The sequence below is a fragment of the Sebastes fasciatus genome, chromosome 14, assembly GCF_043250625.1.
Source record: "Sebastes fasciatus isolate fSebFas1 chromosome 14, fSebFas1.pri, whole genome shotgun sequence".
Taxonomy (NCBI): domain Eukaryota; kingdom Metazoa; phylum Chordata; class Actinopteri; order Perciformes; family Sebastidae; genus Sebastes; species Sebastes fasciatus.
In genome coordinates this window covers 14302782-14322096 of record NC_133808.1, presented here as the reverse complement: position 1 = coordinate 14322096, position 19315 = coordinate 14302782, and the positions used below count along the sequence as shown (strand labels likewise).

Genomic DNA, 19315 nt, shown 5'->3' with positions numbered 1-19315 from the left:
CTACTTTCAGAGGACACCACACTTCCAAAATAGATGCGAGCATGTTAATGCATTTGAGCTCTTACTAAATTAGTTGTGCTTTACTAATTTTGAAGTTTTACTCGGCTGGTAGGAATAGTACAGATAAAAGAGACTTAACATCGATCAAACTCTTTATTTATGACTCACCAATCCAAACCATAATACTTTAAGCAGCAGGTCACAGGGTATTCCCACTGATGAGGTACAATGTGTGTGTTATAGTAACAACACAGGTCTTTATAATGGGCATGTATTTAATGCATATTGTGGTCTGATGCTATCAACAAATCCCCACAAGAAGGCAACCTAATTTTTTTCACTCTTAAAAACATGATGTAGCCGAATCATTCCACTTGTGCAGATTCTGCATAGTTATGAAGACATTCACCTACAACGCCCAGCATTAGATATACAGTACATGAATTGTTTAGTATTCCCCTGAGGAAATGACATGATTTAATATGAACTGAAAGATCTCCAAAAGAGGCTGTAATACAAGAAAGCTTCCCTGGTGATGATGGCTGAATAGAGTGAGAACGGAGAATGTCAGAGTGTTAATGTCATGGGTAGTGCTGTGTTGAGATGTGAAGGTTTGTTGAGGTGTTCAGGGTTCGGTCCGGCCCTCTGCGCTGTTGCAAAGTGAGTGGTAGAGTTCAGTGCTCAGCGAGTGTGTTGAGAGGACCTGTTTGAACTCCTCCAGGGGGCAGTAGACTCCACTACAACCTGGTATAAGTTGATCCTACAGAAAGACAAACAACTTAGAGTAAATCACAAGTATGCAACAGCTTATATAAATAAATAAATAAATAAATAAAAGTAGACACATTCTCATCCCCTACCTGGTCTACGTATGACACTTTAACGAAGGACTTGTTGGTCTGCCGGTGTTGGTGCAGCTCCAAAGTGATATCGGCCGCATACGGTGGCCATTTCATGTCAAAAATCCCCAGAGCCATCAGAATGGGAATCAAAGTGGTGTCATGTGCAGAGTACAAAAACAACTTCCTGTTTGAGAGAGAGGATTTAAACGGTGGATCATTTAAAAGACCAAAACACAATTGAGTTTGTGCAACAAAATGGGTGCGTCGAATCAGAGGTGTCCAAACCTGTTTGGCTCTGACGAGGTGCCGTGTAGTTTCTCCTCAATGTTGGATAGAAATGTGTGCAGGAGGGGTCCCACACACAGCTGCAAGTTCTCCCTGCCAAGAACAAGAGTGAAAGAATTAAAGGTGGCCTGTTAAACTAAAAGATTGCCAAAAAGCCAAAGTCAAAAGCCAACTCTCTGGGGCCGGTATTTCAAAACTTGTAATCTGGATCAGAATGATCCGGACAATGAAATCTCCCTTTTCTCAGTCAAGGATCAAAATGATCTCACTGACTTTGTCCCACAGTAATTCAAAACATTGGCAGGTTGGATCACGGTGATCACGATACGACCGGATATGGATTCTCAAGTCCCAGCGCCCGGATGTAAACAGAAAAAAAAACATGGCGGACCATCTGCCGACAGGAGCAAGTGATGGGGGCAAGTGAGAGCGCAGCTTTCGTGTTCAAATGTAAGTATTTAAAGTAGTAATGATTGTCTAACATGCATCATTCGTAAGACTATACGGATGACAACCAATGTGTCTTGCTTATCTAGCTACTTGAATTGTTACCAAACTTAAAACAAATCGCGTAACGATCGTTAATTAGACTCATGCTAACAGGAGCTAACTTGGCTCCATTGACTTCTGTGGTAAGTAGGTAGCTAGCGTTAGGCTACATGTGCTCAGACTGCTGCAGTACTTTACATGAAGTTACATAGTACGAATTATGCGCTTCATTCACAAGTGCACTGTTTGGGGGGTTGAGTTTCTATAGGATTCAGTGTTGTTGATGATGTGTTTTTACACACATAAAAGCAATTATGTTACTATGGCAACTGGCAATGTCATAGATAACCTAACTTACCTCATTCCCTCTCTCTCTCACCTTCTACCTCCAGAGTACACAGTCCCCACTCAGCTGTGCCACAGCTACACCAGACAGCCCCCACAAGCAAGGTAACAGAGTATTGACATGATCACGTAAATGGGTGTTATTACAACGGAGTATTAGGGCCAAAAAGAAAAATCTGGGATTTTATTACGAGAATAAAGTCATCATTTTACGAGAAAAAAAGTCGTAATATTACGAGAATAACGTTAATCTAATTCCCAGTGATTTTCGAATAGTATTTTTGCTTGGAATGCACATCCCTACTAGCCACCATAACCAGTGTGACTAAGCGATAACAGAAATTTAGAGCCATCTAACCAATATAATACTTGTATTATCTGTGGCATGTTTAATAATAGAAAAACGATCGCACATTATATAAAACTCCACATTGCAGAACATTAACGTATGGCATATTATTTATTATTCCGCATACATACTTTGAAACATTAACTGGTTGTCATCGTGACATAAGCCGTTTCTACCAACATAGATATGATAGACGTCTGGGTATTTTCTCACCATAATCTATCTGTTAAGAGTAAGATCTAACCACTATAATCCTGGTAGATCATTTTGAAATACCGGCCCCTGAAGACTTAGTTTAATCTAACCTCTTGCTGGGTTCAAACACATGGCACATCATGTCCACAGCTCTCTGTTCCACTTTATTCCTCCAGGTGTCCAGCACTGATGGGCATGGCAGGCCGTGCGTCTGTTAATGTGCAGAGATTTGACACAGTTAGTATCAGCTTTGCAGCTGAGCAATACAAATTTGAAAAAGGAAACTTACAATTACAACATGTCTGAACATTTGGTCACCTTTTTCTATTTTCCAGAGCTGTCACGTTATGAGATATTTTGAATCATACACTTCTAGGGACTTTTACTTTGGAAAATATCTAAATTAATATATTAAAATGTTTGATTTTCAGCATGTACGTAGTCAGAGATGTCCTGAATTCAAATATATCAGTCATTGTCAGGCATTATTAATTACATTTTTTTCCAGCAGCCCAAAAATCAAAGACTAAAGACATTTCCCTCATAAACTAGTGGTATTTTCTTTTTAATACTTCTGGTGAATATAATCCAATTAATCTTATTTCCACATATGTATGTTTTATATACAGTTCCCTTTGTGCATATCTTATTTTGAAAACCAGACGCAGTCACACATGTATACTTCCGCTAACTTCGTCACTATCTCTGAGCTCTTTATACATCCTAGATCAGCTCCATCAGGGCCGTTTGAATGCATTTAACATAAATGTCAGTATATGGGTGCTCTACAGTTGGGATGAGTGACAGCTGGCTTGACAGCACGTTACCACAATACGATAACGGTTCCCTGTCCATGACAGAATTAGCATGAATTGGCCATCATGACTAGCTCTGCTTTTCCTGCAATGTGTGAAACCCAAAGTGTTTCCATACTTTACTGTATGTGTAGTGTTTATCACTTTGGATTTAACATGTGAGGGTGCCACCACCCTACTTTCTCGTTTATTTTGGTTGACGTATAGAACAGATATGATGTCACGTTACTCAGACTATAATAAAATAAGTGGTAACTTCCTTCTACCTCCGCATTGATTCAAATGAAGCAATAATATTGTTTCTGTCATTAAAAAAATCTATTTCAAAATTGTAAAAAAAAAAAAATCGCAACACATACAGCAGGTGAATCGATTTTTTTAGTAGTTTCTAGTAGTTGTCCCAGTGTGCACATTTAAAGTAAAATATGGTTATTTGAATTACAAAAAAATGCTCCTTTTAAGTCCTATATGCAAAATGCAAAAACAGGTTTTCAGTCTCTATGTAAATACCGTCTCAAATCATGCAGAATCTGTTATTATAGCTCGTTAAAATCTCCAGAAACGTGATGAATTCTATTGTGGAGTTTTCATCTTTCATAACTAGCAGCTTGCTGGGCTGCCGCCTCCAGCCAGGCCGAGTCTTCATAATAATAGTATGTATTCTGATAGCTTGTGGTGAGACCTAATAAAAGTCATATGAATCATGAGGCGGCAGTGTCACCTCTCTGGCAACCATGTCGTCCCTAATGAGGATGAAGTCGATGTGCTGGTGAGCAGCGATGCCCAACGCGATCTGGATGCTCTGCAGGTCTGCTGCAATGTCTGGCAGAGTGGCCGACTCTGCCCAGCGGTGGCTGCACAGAACACACAGTGTCAGCCACGAAACACAGACCCACCATGACAACCTGTCAGAGCCATCTCAACTCTGCTAATAATTTTGCACAACACATTATTCTGGATTCCAGTTTTGGGTAGCGAGTGCATAGGCCTGGGTATGAAAATATACTCTACGTACCTGCCAAGGATTTTGAGCAGCTTGCATCCATGGTAGTTAGGATACAGGATTTCAGATCCTGACTCCGTTGTTAATATAGGCACAGTTTCTTCAAGAACAGAAAATTACCAAAAACAGATTAGATCCAGAATAGAATAAATAACATCATGCACATATGTATTTCTACCCTACCTTTTTGTTTTTGCTGGAAGAGCCCTGCTACCAGGCACTTCGCAGATTCAATGGTCCTCACAATGTTAGTGGAGCGCACACTAAAAATGGAAAAAACAGGTCATGGAAGGCAGCCAACTTCAAAATAGTAAAGCATTTAGGCTGATACCCTTTGTACTGCGCTCATAAGCACAATGTATCAAAACTGCAGTGTGCAGAAAAGTGTTTTGTGCTCTTGCTACACTTCATGATTTGCAACACTTACTAGACTTCAGCTGGACTAAAGGTGGAGCTTAGGAAGTGACTCTCCTCAATGTATCTCTTCCTCAGCCTCTTGCCCAGCTCATACAGCTGCTGCATGCCCACTGTGGTCAGCTGACCGGGGTACGTGCCACCCTGCCAAGTGCGACAAACAGGATCAGGTTTTAGGGCAAAAACAACCAAATGTGCAGTCTATAAAACAAATTAAATTCAAAATCACTAGTCACAACTTAATTACACAGGTGATCGTATAACATATAAAACAACAGGCCTTTACCACAGCAGGTATTAACTTGTCATAGCAGAAAAAGCACAGATGTAACTACTTATCTCATTGAGTGTTCAAGTAAACTGTGCCAGATTAAATGCCATGGGCCTGACGCAGGCACACCTAAACTGAATGGCACTTTGCAAGCTACTACAGGTCTGAATGTTTCCCATGACAATGTATTAGCCTCCCACAAAGCCTCTTACCAGGAGCCAACTACACAAGTTGCTACACCTGAGTTGCTACACACTCAACACCACAAAAGTACCCTACTCACGGTCAGTATGTTTTTTCGATAGCTCTCTTCTACAGGAGCTGGGGGCCTGGGGCCGCCCTGAAGATCTGTCACTTCATAGTCGATGTGGGTGTGTGCTGGAGGCTCCAAGAGCGTTGGCACCCATTGGACCTGTCAAGTGCCCAGATAAAGAATTGTAATTCTAAACAATATACCATGACATTTTTCCATGACATTATTCAACATACTATACTATGACTTTTTTTTCATGACATTTTTCGACAAACTTTACTGACTTTTTTCGTGACATTTTTCGACATACTACACTATGACTTTTTTAGACAAACTATACTATGACTTTATTTTATTCTACATACTATACTATGACATATTATACTATGACTTTTTTCATGACATTTTTCAACATACGACAGATATTATGTTTCTGGCATTAAAAAAATCTATTTCAAAATTGTAAAAAAAAAAAAATCGCAACACATACAGTAGGTGAATCGTTTTTTTTAGTATATTTACAGATATTATGTGACACTCAATCCGTTTTTATAGACGAGTTGATGAAATGCAAAAAAAGATTTTTACCTAAAAACCTGAGATGGTTATCTTTGGCCCCCCGAATACACCAGCATTCTGTGTGAAAAGCTCGGCCCACTGTCATCCTGTATAAAGCCCTCCGCAAAAAACCTTGGGATGATTTTTTTGACTCTGTTTTTAAGTTTGATAAACAGAAACTCTGTGGTGAGAGGCAGCTTCTTCCAACTGCGAAGCCTAACAAAAATAAAACCCTTCTTATCTTTCCATGATTGTGAAAAAAGTTATCCGTGCTTTTATTACCTTTCGCCTTGACTACTGTAACTCCCTCTACATGGGAGTCAGCCAGTCTTCACTGGCACGCCTGCAGTATGTGCAGAATGCTGCTGCAAGGTTTTTAACTGGTTCCCGGAAACGTGAGCACATTTACCCCGTACTCGCTTCCCTCCACTGGCTCCCTGTCACTTTTAGAGTCCATTTTAAGACTTTATTATTTGTCTTTAAAGCACTTCATTGATCGGTTCCCTCCTACCTATCTGCCCTTTTAACTCCCTATACCCAACCTAGGGCACTCAGGTCTTCCGACCAGTCACTTCTGGCCGTCCCTCGGGCTCGGCGGAAGCTCAGGGTTCGACCGCACCTTCTCAGTTGCGGGCCCTATTCTGTGGAACAAACTGCCTCTCCACATCAGATCTGCTCCCTCTACAGAGTCTTTCAAAGCACAGCTCAAGACCCACCTCTTTTCTTTGGCTTTTGAATGTACTTGAATTGTGATTACTAATTGGCCTTTTATAATGCTCATTATAACAGTCTTTTACTCATGGATTTTTATCTTGGTGTCTGTCTGTGGATATGTGTGAGATTTTGTTGTCTGCACTGTTGACCTGTTTTTATTCTGTTTTTATTCTGCCTATGTCTGTAAAGCACTTTGGTCAGCTCATGTTGTTTTAAATGTGCTATATGACTTGAATTGGACTTGAATTGACTTGACTTACCTCCATCACATCAGGTATTGACTTAAGTGGCGTTCTAGCACCATGTCGGAACAGGACTTGGACCAATTTTAGTTCGTAGGAAGAACCGGGATTTGTGTCAGCAGAGGCGCAACTGGAAGAAAACTGGTCCACTTCAGTCTTCTTCTGTGACCACAGCATTGAACCAAAAGCCACTGACATCGAACCTAAAACACCTGCTCTGGTCCAAAGTTTCCTCATGGCTGAGCTGTGAACAAAACAGACACATTGTTTTAGTCTCTGAATAAACTACACAAGCATTCGGGTTAATATTAAGAGGAAGATCGGGAAGAACGTTTATCATAATGACAGTAACGTTAACAGAAACAATAATTTTCAGGAACAATCCACATGCATTATCCTTCCATGTAACACAAATGTTCACTGTAGGGAACATTATGTTACATCCCTTTCTGAGAATACTCAGCTCAAACTCAAATCAAGGAGCTTGTCCTCAGTTTTGTAGCACCAGTTTCACTCCCTAGGCTCACCTTATCTGGGTGAACCAAAATGTATCTGTCCTCCTTCCCGGATACCTCCCTGTTCAGACCTGGTATTAACATGCATCCTCAGTGGTTGGATCACAAGTGGACAGCTCTAAGTATGTCTGTTCACACCTGATATTAGAATGCATCTCCACATGCGTCTTGAGTGACCACTTGTGATCCGATCTCACTTTCCCGCTCTATATGCAAATAAACAGGTAGTAAACACATGGGCGGTACAGAGCTTCAGAGAGCCGGGGAAGAGAGAGGGAGAGAGAGCGAGCGGGTGTCCACTCCGTGCAAAGCAGCGGAACAAAAACACAGACACATCTCTGACAGTATGAGAATAATGCACTTCCCGTGCCTAGCCTGATACTCTTTAGATATATTTTAATATAATACAATAACCTAAAGAGCAATTTGACATATTCATATTGCATGTTTGGTCGGACCAACCCTCCAAAGCCCAAAGATATTCAGTTTATTATCATGGAAGTAAAGAACCTTTGGCATGTTTGCTTAACAAAACGACATGAATGATCAGTCGGTTATTAAAATTGTTGCAGATTAATTTTAACTAATCTTTTCGACTAGGATGAGCTGCAACTAACGATTATTTAAATGATCAATTAATCTGCAGACTACTTTCTCAATTGACCTATGAAATGGCAAAAAATATGAGAAAATATACATCACATAATTTCTGAAATTCAGTTTACAATTATAAAAAGCAGAGAACAGCAGCCGATCTTCACATCTGAGAAGCTGGAACCAGAGAATTTGGGGCATTTTGACTAAAACAATGAATCAATTGTCGAAATGCCGATTATGTTGTTGTTGTTGATCGACTAATTAGTTTCACCCATCATCGAAATTTCCTAAAGAACAATTTGACATATTGATATTATGTTGGGTCTGACCAACACTCCAAAACACAAAGATATTCTGTTTATCACCATAGACAAAAACCTGCAACATATTCACATTTGAGAAGAACCTTCTTAGCATGTTTACTTAACAACTTTAAAATGTTGCAGATTCATTTTCACTAATCCTTTCGACTAGGACGAGCTGCAACCAAACGATTATTTAAATGATCAATAATAATCTGTACACTATCTCAATTGGTCTATGAAATGTCAAAAAAAATGTGAGAAAATACACATCACTATTTCTAAAATTCAGTTTACATTTGAGAAGCTGGAACCAGAGAATTTGGGGCAATTTTTACTAAAACGATTAATCAATTGTCAAAATGCCAATTCATTTTTTTTCTTGATCGACTAACGTTATATGTTTAGTATACATATATATATATATTATACATATACATATTATACATATATTATACATACATATATATATTATACATACATATTATACATATATATATTATACATATATATATATTATACATACATATATATATTATACATATATATATATATATATTATACATATATATTATACATACATATATATATTATACATATATATATATATATTATACATACATATTATACATATATATATATATACATATATATATATATGTATAATATATATATATATATAGATATATGTGCTTTACTAACCTTTGTTAAATTATAAAGTTTAACTTCCTGTCAGGTCAAATGATGTCCAGGAGGATGATGATGCTGCTGATGATGATGATGCTGATGATGATGATGATGATGATGATGATGATGCAGTAGCACTGCTACTTCTACTCAAATGTTTCATGAAATATATACATTTCATATGACCTAGCTATGACATTAAACTCCCAAATAGCATAAAGATAAGAGCTATTCACAGTGCTGATATCCTGAGCTAGCAGACACACATTGCTTAACTCGTTTTCAACACAAGCTTGTGAAAGCACGTTAAGAAAACACACCACTCTGCAACAACGTTAACTCTTTGACCTCCATCGCAACAGTATCTAAGTAACTAACAGCACCATGACAACGAGGCTCTCTTCTATAAGATGTTGATGCTAATAAGTACTTACTTTGTGAAGCGAGTACTTCTCTCGGAGGGAACACAGCGTTCAGTGAAGTACAGATATCACTTGTCATAAGGCTGTAACTATATCGCCACCGCTTCGAGCCAAAGGAGGTGTCGGGAACTGTAGGGTGTTAAGTGCCACCCTACAATGAAGGTAAGGGTGCTAGCTAAGAAGAGAGAACTACTGTTCCCGACAGCCACTGCGGCTGTCTTCTTCTTCTGCTTCTACTTCCTCTTCCTTGGTGTTTGTTGGCGATTGACAAACTAGCGTATAGGTGCATTACCGCCACCTATTGGACTGGATGTGGAGCAGGAGATTGGCAGGAAAGAAAAAATAAATAAATAAATAAAATAAAATAAAAAATTATAATAATAATTATTATTAATGATAATAATAAATTTAATTTCAAAATGTATTTCAAACATGTAGAATACAAAATAAAGAAATGAAGAAAAAAAAAATAATAATCATACCAACAAGTGGAAAGTCAGAAACAAGTAGTATTTACATACAATGAAAAGCGTAAGAAAAATTAATTGTCAAAACTTGATGCCTTGATTATTATATTCGAAAAGAAGTGAGAAAAATATAAATGTATTTAATCCCATCCCTTCTCCGTAAATCAATTATTAATTATTAATCTGATTCCTTATTGAGCCATACATATACTCTAATTAAATTTTACTTTAATTAAACTATAATTATTATTATTTATAATTATTCTAACTATAATTATTACCTTTAATCTGTGTCATACAGAAATATAAATTAATTACTGATATAATTATCCTTATCAAAATATAAATTTGTTATCAATCCAGAATACCAATTCATTACTTATAATATAACTTAATCGCAATACCAATTCATTACTTACATATTTAACTTAATCATATTGACTATTTGTTATCTTTTCTTAAATGTGAAAATTATTATTTATAATATACAAATTATAATATACAATATGCACATGCAATACAACCTGCAATATATATATACATACACATACACATACATACACATATACATATACATATATATACACATATACACATACATACACCGCATATTGCACTACACGCACACTGCATAATAATAATAATAATAATAATAACTAAAATAAAATAATAATAATAATAATAATAATAATTAAATTCTCTCCATTATTCCTGTTGCCCCATAAGTAATTAATTAGAAGATTGTGTACTTTCTTAGATGTCTTTCCTAGCAGATTCCCCATTGTAATATTTCCATAATCTACTCCAGATAATAATGCACACAGTGCACTTTCATAGACTAAGCTACTGGAGTTAACCTGCACTATACTCATTTTTAACAGTTCTCTTCATCTCCTTGTATTTCTATATCTGGTATATTTTTTTGTACTTTGTACTTTGCACTACTAACTTTTTTACTGCCTTTTTACTAACATGTTTTTGCACTATGGAACTGTGATGCTGGAAACTTGAATTTCCCTCGGGATCAATAAAGGTACTATCTATCTATCTATCTATCTATCTATCTATCTATCTATCTATCTATCTATCTAATTCCCTTCTTTCTTCGTCATATTTGTTGCACTCTATAAGAACATGTCAGACAGTTTCCAGTTTATTACAGTGCGTGCATAGTCCAGTTGGGTGCTTGCCTATTCTATGGAGTGTTTGGTTTAATCCTGTATGTCCTATTTTCAGATTGGTAATGACCATCTCTTCCCTTAGGGTCTGGGTATATTCCACCAGCTCCTACATGTTTCTGAATACTTTACAGATGTCTCTCCCTGTGTCACTTAAGTCCCAGTATTCTTGCCAGGTTTTGTGCATGTAGTCCTTAATGATAGTTTTAACATCTGCTTTACTTAACGGTATTTGTATGTCAATTAAGTGTTGTTTTAATGATTGTTTGGCCAATGTATCTGCCTTCTCATTTCCTTCCACCCCTACGTGTGCAGGAATACACATTGCTGTCTGACCTTTCTTATTCTTTTAAAAGATTAGTGGTGGAGGAGATACTTCAAAGCGTGCTGAGGCCTCCTACTGGACAAAAGTGCATCTGCACAAAGAAGACAAAAAAACAACTTCATGACTTTTCATATAAAAGAGTAAGTTTATTATAAATTGCAAGCCAAGAATATTTTCATTATGAAAAAAAGAACCAGAAAATATAAAACTGTTAATTTACTAATTTTATTTGGTAAGTATTCTAAAGAATTTAACATAGCTGGTTACAATAATAATAAGTAATGTGTGCATGAAATCTGCTTCAGGAATAAACCTAATACCTTTTGCACTTTATATATTATTTTTAATTTTATCCTACCTTTTTTTCTTTTGTATACCTTACTCCACTACATTACAGAGAGAAGTAATGTAGCTGTTATTCCACTACATGGATTTGACAGCAACAGTTACTAGTTGTAGTAAAAAAAAAGAAAAGATTTCTGTGTTTTAAATGAATGTTTGCTGTCGGAGATTTAGGGTTAAACCCCCCAGTTGCAGTGGATATTAAAATAAGAACCAGAAAATCATAAAAATGTTAATTTACTTTTTTTTCTGAAGTGTTAGAATTTAGTTTGTTACAATAATAATAACAAATATATATATAGATATATCTATATATCTATCTATCTATATCTATATCTATATAGATATAGATATAGATAGATAGATAGATAGATAGATAGATAGATAGATAGATAGATAGATAGATAGATACTGGATACCGATACTGGATATCGGGCCGATACTGACTCAAATAGCTGGATCGGGTATCGCTGACAAAGGAGCTGATCTATTCAATTAAATTCTATGTTTATATACTATAAACTGTACATATGTAAGTTTTGAACAATTTACTGCTGCAAGGTTTCCACTTGAATTGTAATTCCTATTAATTTTGAAGATATTTTTTTACCAAGTTGCTGGTGTACAATTTATTATTTTAATAATAAATAACAATTCAGTAAATGTATATCTATGTATTTATTTGTCACATTTTGTTTTACAAAGTTCAGAAAGCAATGTTAAACAAGCCTGATGTTGCCTTACACATAAAAGAATGATCCCAGTTTCTTCCACACAGTGAGGCATACAGCTTATTAATTAAACACTGGTGTCGGATCAGTTCTCGGTATCGGCCGATATCCAAGGCCCAGGTACATCCCTAATATATATATATACAGGTCTGGAAAAAATTAAGAGACCACTTCAAAATGATCAGTTTCTCTGGTTTTACTATTTATTGGTATGTGTTTGAGTAAAATGAACATTTTTGTTTTATTCTATAAACTACTGACAACATTTCTCACAAATTTCAAATAAAAATATTGTCATTTAGAGCATTTATTTGCAGAAAATGACAACTGGTCAAAATAACAAGAAAGATGCAGAGTTTTCAGATCTGGAATAATGCAAAGAAAACAAGTTCATATTAATTTTTAAACAACACAACACTAATGTTTTAACTTAGGAAGAGTTCAGAAATCAATATTTGGTGGAATAACCTTGATTTACAATCACAGCTTTCATGCGTCTTGGCATGCTCTCCACCAGTCTTTCACATTGCTGTTGGGTGACTTTATGCCACATTCCAGAGGTTTTCAATGGGATTCAGGTCTGGAGATTGGGCTGGCCATGACAGGGTCCTGATCTGGGGGTCCTTCATCCACACCTTCACTGACCTGGCTGTGTGGCATGGAGCATTGTCCTGCTGGAAAAAACACTCCTCAGAGTTGGGGAACATTGTCAGAGCAGAGGGAAGCAAGTTTTCTTCCAGGACAACTTTGTACTTTGGCTTGATTCATGCGTCCTTCACAAAGACAAATCTGCCGATTCCAGCCTTGCTGAAGCACCCCCAGATCATCACCGATCCTCCACCAAATTTCACAGTAGGTGCGAGACACTGAGGCTTGTAGGCCTCTCCAGGTCTCCGTCTAACCATTAGACGACCAGGTGTTGGGCAAAGCTGAAAATTGGACTCATCAGAGAAGATGACCTTACTCCAGTCCTCTATGGTTCACTCCTTATGGTCTTTTGAAAACCTCAGCTTGGCTCTTCTTTGCTTCTTTGGTGCTCTGACAATGTTCCCCAACTCTGAGGAGTGTTTTTTCTCTGTTAGGACTAGATTTACAATGCCAAAACATGAGTCATGTTTTCTATTATCTATCAACAGAGCTTTTGTATTTTCTTAGAAGTAACATAAAACGATATTTTATGACACCTTCATTAGTAATCCTCTCCCCAAAATAGTACAGTAGAGGCAAAGTAGGGTGGGTCTTTGTCATGCTTCGCCACAGGGTTGTGGGGGGCTTGTGTAACCCCCTAGTTGCGAAAACTTGCAAGACGACAGCCTATCCAAACCGTAACTACTCAAGGTCAATGCCTAACCTTAACTACTCAAGGTCAATGCCTAACCTTAACTATTTGAGGTAAAGGCCTAACCTTAACCTTCCAACTTTCAGCTTGCATGTCCTTCAATTCCTATTTAGTTTATTGATAAGTTTTAAATCTTTATTTTTTTAGTATGTTGAGAAGTTTTACATATTTCATTCCTTTTTATTTTGTTGATAACTTTTAATAATGTATTCCTTCTTAGTATGTGGACAAGTACTGAAAGCCTTTTAACTATCTGATACCTTTGACACTTTCTTTGAAAAACTTACTTATATAAAGAAAAAAGTAACTCACTGACACATTACCAAAATATTATATTAGTTTTATATTATTAAGTGTTCAACACAGGTGAACTTGATACAGTATGACACAACACTAGTTTAGATGGAACATAATTTATTTACGAGTATCAGTAGTAGTAGTAGTAGTATCATTTGTAGCAGCTTCAATAATACTGTGCTAGTTGCAGAAGCAGCGGCAGTACTGAAAGAGCTTTTGAAAGGGAACATGTAATGTAGCAAAAAATAAGCAAATAAAGACCTTAAAAAGTATACAAAATGTATAAAGAGTATTGAATTTTAAAAGTAGCAGCAGTTGTGTCAGAATCAGGAGTGATCAGGAATCACTAACAGCTCATAGATGGAGCAGTAGTTTCACTTTAATGTGTTTTTGAAACAAATTGAACTTGTCTAAATCATTTTGATCAACAAAAATTATGCAAGTTTTTCTTTTTTCCTGATTTTCGACTTTGTGGAAGAGGGAAAGAGCGTTAAGAGGGTCTACAGGCAATGTTCAAGTCAAATCCTTTTTTTCCGCTGTAGCGCAGACGTCACAGACTTTAGAAGACGTGCAAACTATTCTCTCATAGTTTTCTAATAATACCATATTTATTTGTCTTTGTCTCAGCATATCAGATTATGAACAGTTGAAAACAATTCCTGAACTAGTGTCTTGGTATATCAAGACAATATGAACAATAGGAAACATATATCTGGATGGAACATTGCCTAAAGGTCAGGGTTAGGGTTAGACCTCTTAAACACCTTTCCTTTTATTATAAAGAGCTGAAAACAGACAAACTCATGATAACACAACACAAAAAGGAAAGATGGTACGTTTACCAGCCATCACATCTAATCTGAGCACTTTTCAATGAATCAGTTAAACTTCATCTGCCTCCTAGTTGTGTCCAACTACAACCTGATACTATGTCCACAATATTTGGCTGCGTTGCATTCTGGTTGTGTTCCAGCTCATTCAGGGCTCCATCGTGCTTTCAGTTGCCACAGGAAACATTTCAGAAGTGAAGTGTCTGTTCTTCAGCAGCCACAAGTCTAATGGAGATCAGGGTTTTTTTAAACTGCGAGTTTCCTGTTCCTGTTTGACAGTCCACTTCCGTGTTTTGGTACAGTTGCTTTTCACACCTGATGCGAACCATACCCAAGTACACATGAACTGACTTGAGACCACCTTTGTGGTGGTCACAGGTGCCCGAGTACGGTACAGTGTTCACACTAATCAAATGAACTGGACTTTGGGGTCAAGTGTACTCTGATCCGGACACGGGTCCCTGATGTGAAAGCCTCCTAAGTGGACCCTGGCAAGGTTGTTAGTCTTATTATGCTGGCACACAAAACAGTATGAAATGAGATGGTTAGAATTCCTTCATAGTCTTCAGTACAGGGTTAGGGTTAGGCATTTTATGCCACCAGGGGGATACATGTTGAGGATCTCTGCAGAGAGAGAGAGGCCATTTTGTAAATGTAAGGTAACAGATGTAGTTCTTGTAATAGAGTCAAAGTGTCTTGTGATTAAAACGATGAACAATTCCAAAGTACAAGCTGTTGACACCTAATCCACTGAGAAACAGGACCTGGTTATGATGCTTCCTATGAGCATCAAAAAGTATTCAACATGCATTGAAGGTATACTCAGCAGGAGGATCACACTGTGGCTAAAGTTGGTTCAGCACTATGCAGAGGTGCTTTCCTGCAGTTAAACATGTCTATAATGTGCATTTTAATGGTTACTAATTAAATCATTTTTAAGGTTTATATTAAAGAAGGACCAGGTTTCAATTCTCAACATTCTAATTTGAATTAAATTATTGTATAAGAAGAAAGGTACGACACACTGCAGCCAAACAGCAACTAACCACTTCCTTTTCTCTGCGCCTCCTCCACAAATGCATTTCAGAGCTGATGTTGAAGTTTGAGTCTGTCTTTCTCTGTCTGATGGTCATCATGTTCAGCCGAAACCAAGCAGCTCTGCTCTCCATTCAGCTATTAATTATGTGCCAAGTCTCTGCAGGTACTGTACAGTGGATGTTTGTGTTTGTGATGCTTTTGTCTAGATTTAATTACACATTTCATTTTATATTGATTGATTTTTTTTCCCTTCAATGACAGAGATTCTTGCAGTTGAGCACAAACTGGTGGCCGGGGGAGACTCCGTCATCTTCACCTGCAACATATCCCAGACAAATGCAGCTCAAATCAGCTGGACCAAAGGCAGATCTGTTTTCACTTATTCATACCGACTGAATCGGACTTTTTCAAATTTCACCTCTCACAGAGTGAGAATAGACGTAAACTTACCTTCAAAGCTGAATATTTCTAACATTCAGTATGACGATGCAGGACTCTATATATGTAATATAACTGCCGAAAAAGTTATGAAGACTCTTGAGTGGAATTTAATGGTGTCTGAACCTGAAGGTAGGTAGAGCACAAAGCAGGGCTAATCACCTCTACACCAGACATAATGCATTTCAAAACTCAAACTGTACTTAAATTAACTCACATCTGATTTTGTGCAGAAATCAGTCCACTGTGGTATTTTCTGTACATACTCACAGCTGTAATTGGATTTCTTCTGTGTGTCTTCACTCCAGCTGTCTGCCTCTACAGGTGAGTAATACTTTTCATTTAGTGCTGTGTGTATTTGTAGTAGTAGTAATTATCATTACAAAAGTTACATCTTGTATGTGCGTCATTTTTAAACGGTTCAAACAAATTAATGTGCCTTTCATCTTTGCTGACTTCCTCCCCCATTTGTCGTTGTCGTGTGACCGAAGTATGAGCTAGTTGCTTTGTTAGACATGTCTGTATTTTCTACTACATTTATTTCACACAGTATAATATTGTTAATCCTCTTATTAGAAAACTGTTTCCATTGCATAATGGGAATTTTAGATGATGTCGATGGATTGCTGAACCCGTTCTCATTTCAACATAGAGACCCTTTTCACGACAGCCATTTTGACTTGTCAAAGCAGGAAATGCACAGTTGTAAATAACATAAAAGGAACAATGTGTAGGATTTAGTGGCATCTAGGTTGCAGATTGAAACCAACTGAATACCCCTCTGCTCAATCCTCCCTTTACAAGCCTGTAGAGAACCCACAGTGGCCTTAAGGTAATGTAAAAACACAAATGGCAAGCTACAAAGGCAGCTCTGTGATATATTTGATAGAGGAAGGCCAGACAGATATCTGTAGACGCTTCACACCCACTAAACTCTGAGTTTGAGCTCCTCCCGTCTGGCCGTCGATTCAGGGTCCTGAGGGCGAGCCGGAACATATATGAGAGGTCTTTTATTCCCCATGCCATACAGGTACTGAATGTGAAATGACTGCACTAGGGAAGACGTAAAGTATTTTGAAAGGTGTAACTTATCTCCATCTGCTGATGCTGTTTCCTACCCATTTGCACAATTGTACGTCTGTTGTTGTATGTTTTGTAACGGTGCAGAGTGTTTTGCTGACTGTATGTTTTTGTTTTTTTGTCCTGGTGATATGCTGTGTCATGTTTGAATTTATCTTGTATGTACTAGAGGTCAAAGTAAAGTCAAAGTAAAGTAAAGTGAATGGCCCCCTCTAGAGGGCAAAAATGTCAAACTTTTGTTTGTTCCACAAGTTTTCTGCAGAATAATTGTTTTTTTACTTTTGATATTTTCAGTACATTTAGCTGATAATACTTCTGTACTTTTACTTAAAGGGGACATATCATGCTCATTTTCAGGTTCATACTTGTATTTCAACAAGGTATATTCTAATGAGCCTGCATGTGACATAGGAAGGGGAGCCAAATCTGAATGGCTTGTTGGATCACATTTTTTCTGATCCAAGCAGCCCACAAATAACTGACAGGGTTGTCTTATTTCACAGTTTGTGGGTTGGTAGGCACTTCATATACACAAATGTATGTGCACGAGATCTGAAAAAGTGAGTTTTTCATGATGTGTCCCCCTATAAGTAGGATTTTAAATGCAGGATTTTTACTTGAAGTGGAGTATTTTTATATTTATAGTATTGCTACTTTTAGTTATGTAAAGGATCCCTTACTTGACTAAACGTACCAATCAGTATCAACTCTGTCTCATATAGTAATGTGTCTGTAATAACTGGAGATTGCTGTGGGGTCTCATTACTGCAATGTTATCTCTGCATAAAAAAGCAGGACCAAGACCCCAAACCAGGACCGGGAGAGCAGCACCCTGAGTTATGCCCAGTTTCATGTTCAGTTGGGAAAAGAGGTCAGAAGAAGTTTGTCTTTACTTATGTTCTCATGTCTCACAAAGCATTTCTCAGCAACATGTCATATTTCCTGCCTAACTGCTCTTTTGTTTCTGAGTTATAGTGAATTAATTTCCTCTTTCAGTCCCTACAGGTGGCTCCTCCTCAACCCCACAGTTGTGCAGAATACAGGATGAATCACAAGCAGAGGGAGTCGGTACTGACCTGGCCTGACAAGAATGAAGTTCAGTACAGAGCTGAATAAGAAACAAGAGATATGTTGGACAGGAAAGAACAAGGGAGAGACACATTTGATCAGGTTTAAAAATGAAAATGAACCTATAGCCAGAGAATGATGGCCTTATCAGAACTAAACATGGAGAAGCAGCATTTAGTTTTAATGCACTTCTCACCTGCAACAAACTCCCAGAAAACAAGTTATTTTAAATTCAATTTTTACACAGAAATGGCACTTTTTCTTTTTCTTCTTTTCGGCATAAGATTTACACAGAATTAGTACGACAAACTCCTGTTTGGTCTTCTACTTTCAACATCTACAAATATTAAAACAAAATACTTATTTGGAATATTGAGTGTAGCTGCTAGAAAAGCAATTACTAAGAAATGGCTTAAAAAATGGAAATGGAAAGAATTACTTTCTCAATGAGGCTTCAAGAAACTAAATTCGAGGAAATTTGGAAGAAGTGGAAAAAGTATATTTCCCCAAAACGTCCTTCTTTTGTTTAATTTTTCTTTTTTCTAAATGTAATTTTTTTTATTATTATTTATCTTATCTTATTTCACATGAAAAGCACCCCATGTACTATCTGTGTGTTCTATAATTTCATTGTAAAAAGTGGAAAAGTTGGTTCACTTCATATTTGTATCTAATTAAGTAAGTTTATGTAAATGTCTGAGTAAAAACAAATAAAGGAAAAACAAAATGAAAAAAGTAAAGAAAAAAAAATACTGTACATTTACTATAAGATGACCGTTTCTCTTCAAAGCAATATAAAAAAATAATCCTTTATTATATGTTGATGTGAAGTGTTACAGCAGCAGAAGGACTCTCTTTCACTCACCGCGGGTTAAGAACATGCG

The 19315-nt window shown here is 37.1% G+C and overlaps 1 protein-coding gene and 1 long non-coding RNA gene across 5 annotated transcripts; one reads left to right on the top strand and one right to left on the bottom strand.

The window, feature by feature from the left end:
- Positions 1-139: 139 nt before the first annotated feature.
- Positions 140-9479, bottom strand: acp6 (acid phosphatase 6, lysophosphatidic). 2 transcript variants are annotated; one of them, XM_074659109.1, is made up of 11 exons: positions 9311-9479; positions 6794-7019; positions 5292-5420; positions 4751-4881; positions 4507-4586; positions 4336-4423; positions 4042-4174; positions 2616-2716; positions 1128-1220; positions 861-1026; positions 140-760 (listed from the first exon to the last, which is right to left on the bottom strand). In XM_074659109.1, the coding sequence occupies exons 2-11, from the start codon at positions 7010-7012 to the stop codon at positions 626-628; spliced, it is 1275 nt and encodes a 424-aa protein (XP_074515210.1). In that variant the 5' UTR covers positions 7013-7019; positions 9311-9479; the 3' UTR covers positions 140-625. The 2 variants fall into 2 exon arrangements, with proteins under 2 accessions (XP_074515210.1, XP_074515211.1); XM_074659110.1 differs by lacking the exon at positions 9311-9479 and adding an exon at positions 8892-9258.
- A 6409-nt stretch (positions 9480-15888) lies between these two features.
- Positions 15889-18963, top strand: LOC141782553 (uncharacterized). 3 transcript variants are annotated; one of them, XR_012597133.1, is made up of 5 exons: positions 15889-16008; positions 16107-16415; positions 16517-16607; positions 18159-18234; positions 18360-18963. It is a non-coding gene; the product is annotated as an uncharacterized LOC141782553 (long non-coding RNA). The 3 variants fall into 3 exon arrangements; XR_012597131.1 differs by having other exon boundaries at positions 16107-16607; XR_012597132.1 differs by having other exon boundaries at positions 16107-16607; positions 18156-18234.
- The last annotated feature ends 352 nt before the right edge of the window (positions 18964-19315 follow it).

Coding starts and splice junctions, on each gene's coding strand:
- acp6 (XM_074659109.1), bottom strand. CDS start 7,012: ATGAGGAAACTTTGGACCAGAGCAGGTGTTTTAGGTTCGATGTCAGTG. Junction 2,717..4,041: donor ACGACATGGTTGCCAGAGAG/GTGACACTGCCG, acceptor GCACATTAACAG/ACGCACGGCCTGCCATGCCC. Junction 1,221..2,615: donor GTGTTTGAACCCAGCAAGAG/GTTAGATTAAAC, acceptor TGTTCTTGGCAG/GGAGAACTTGCAGCTGTGTG.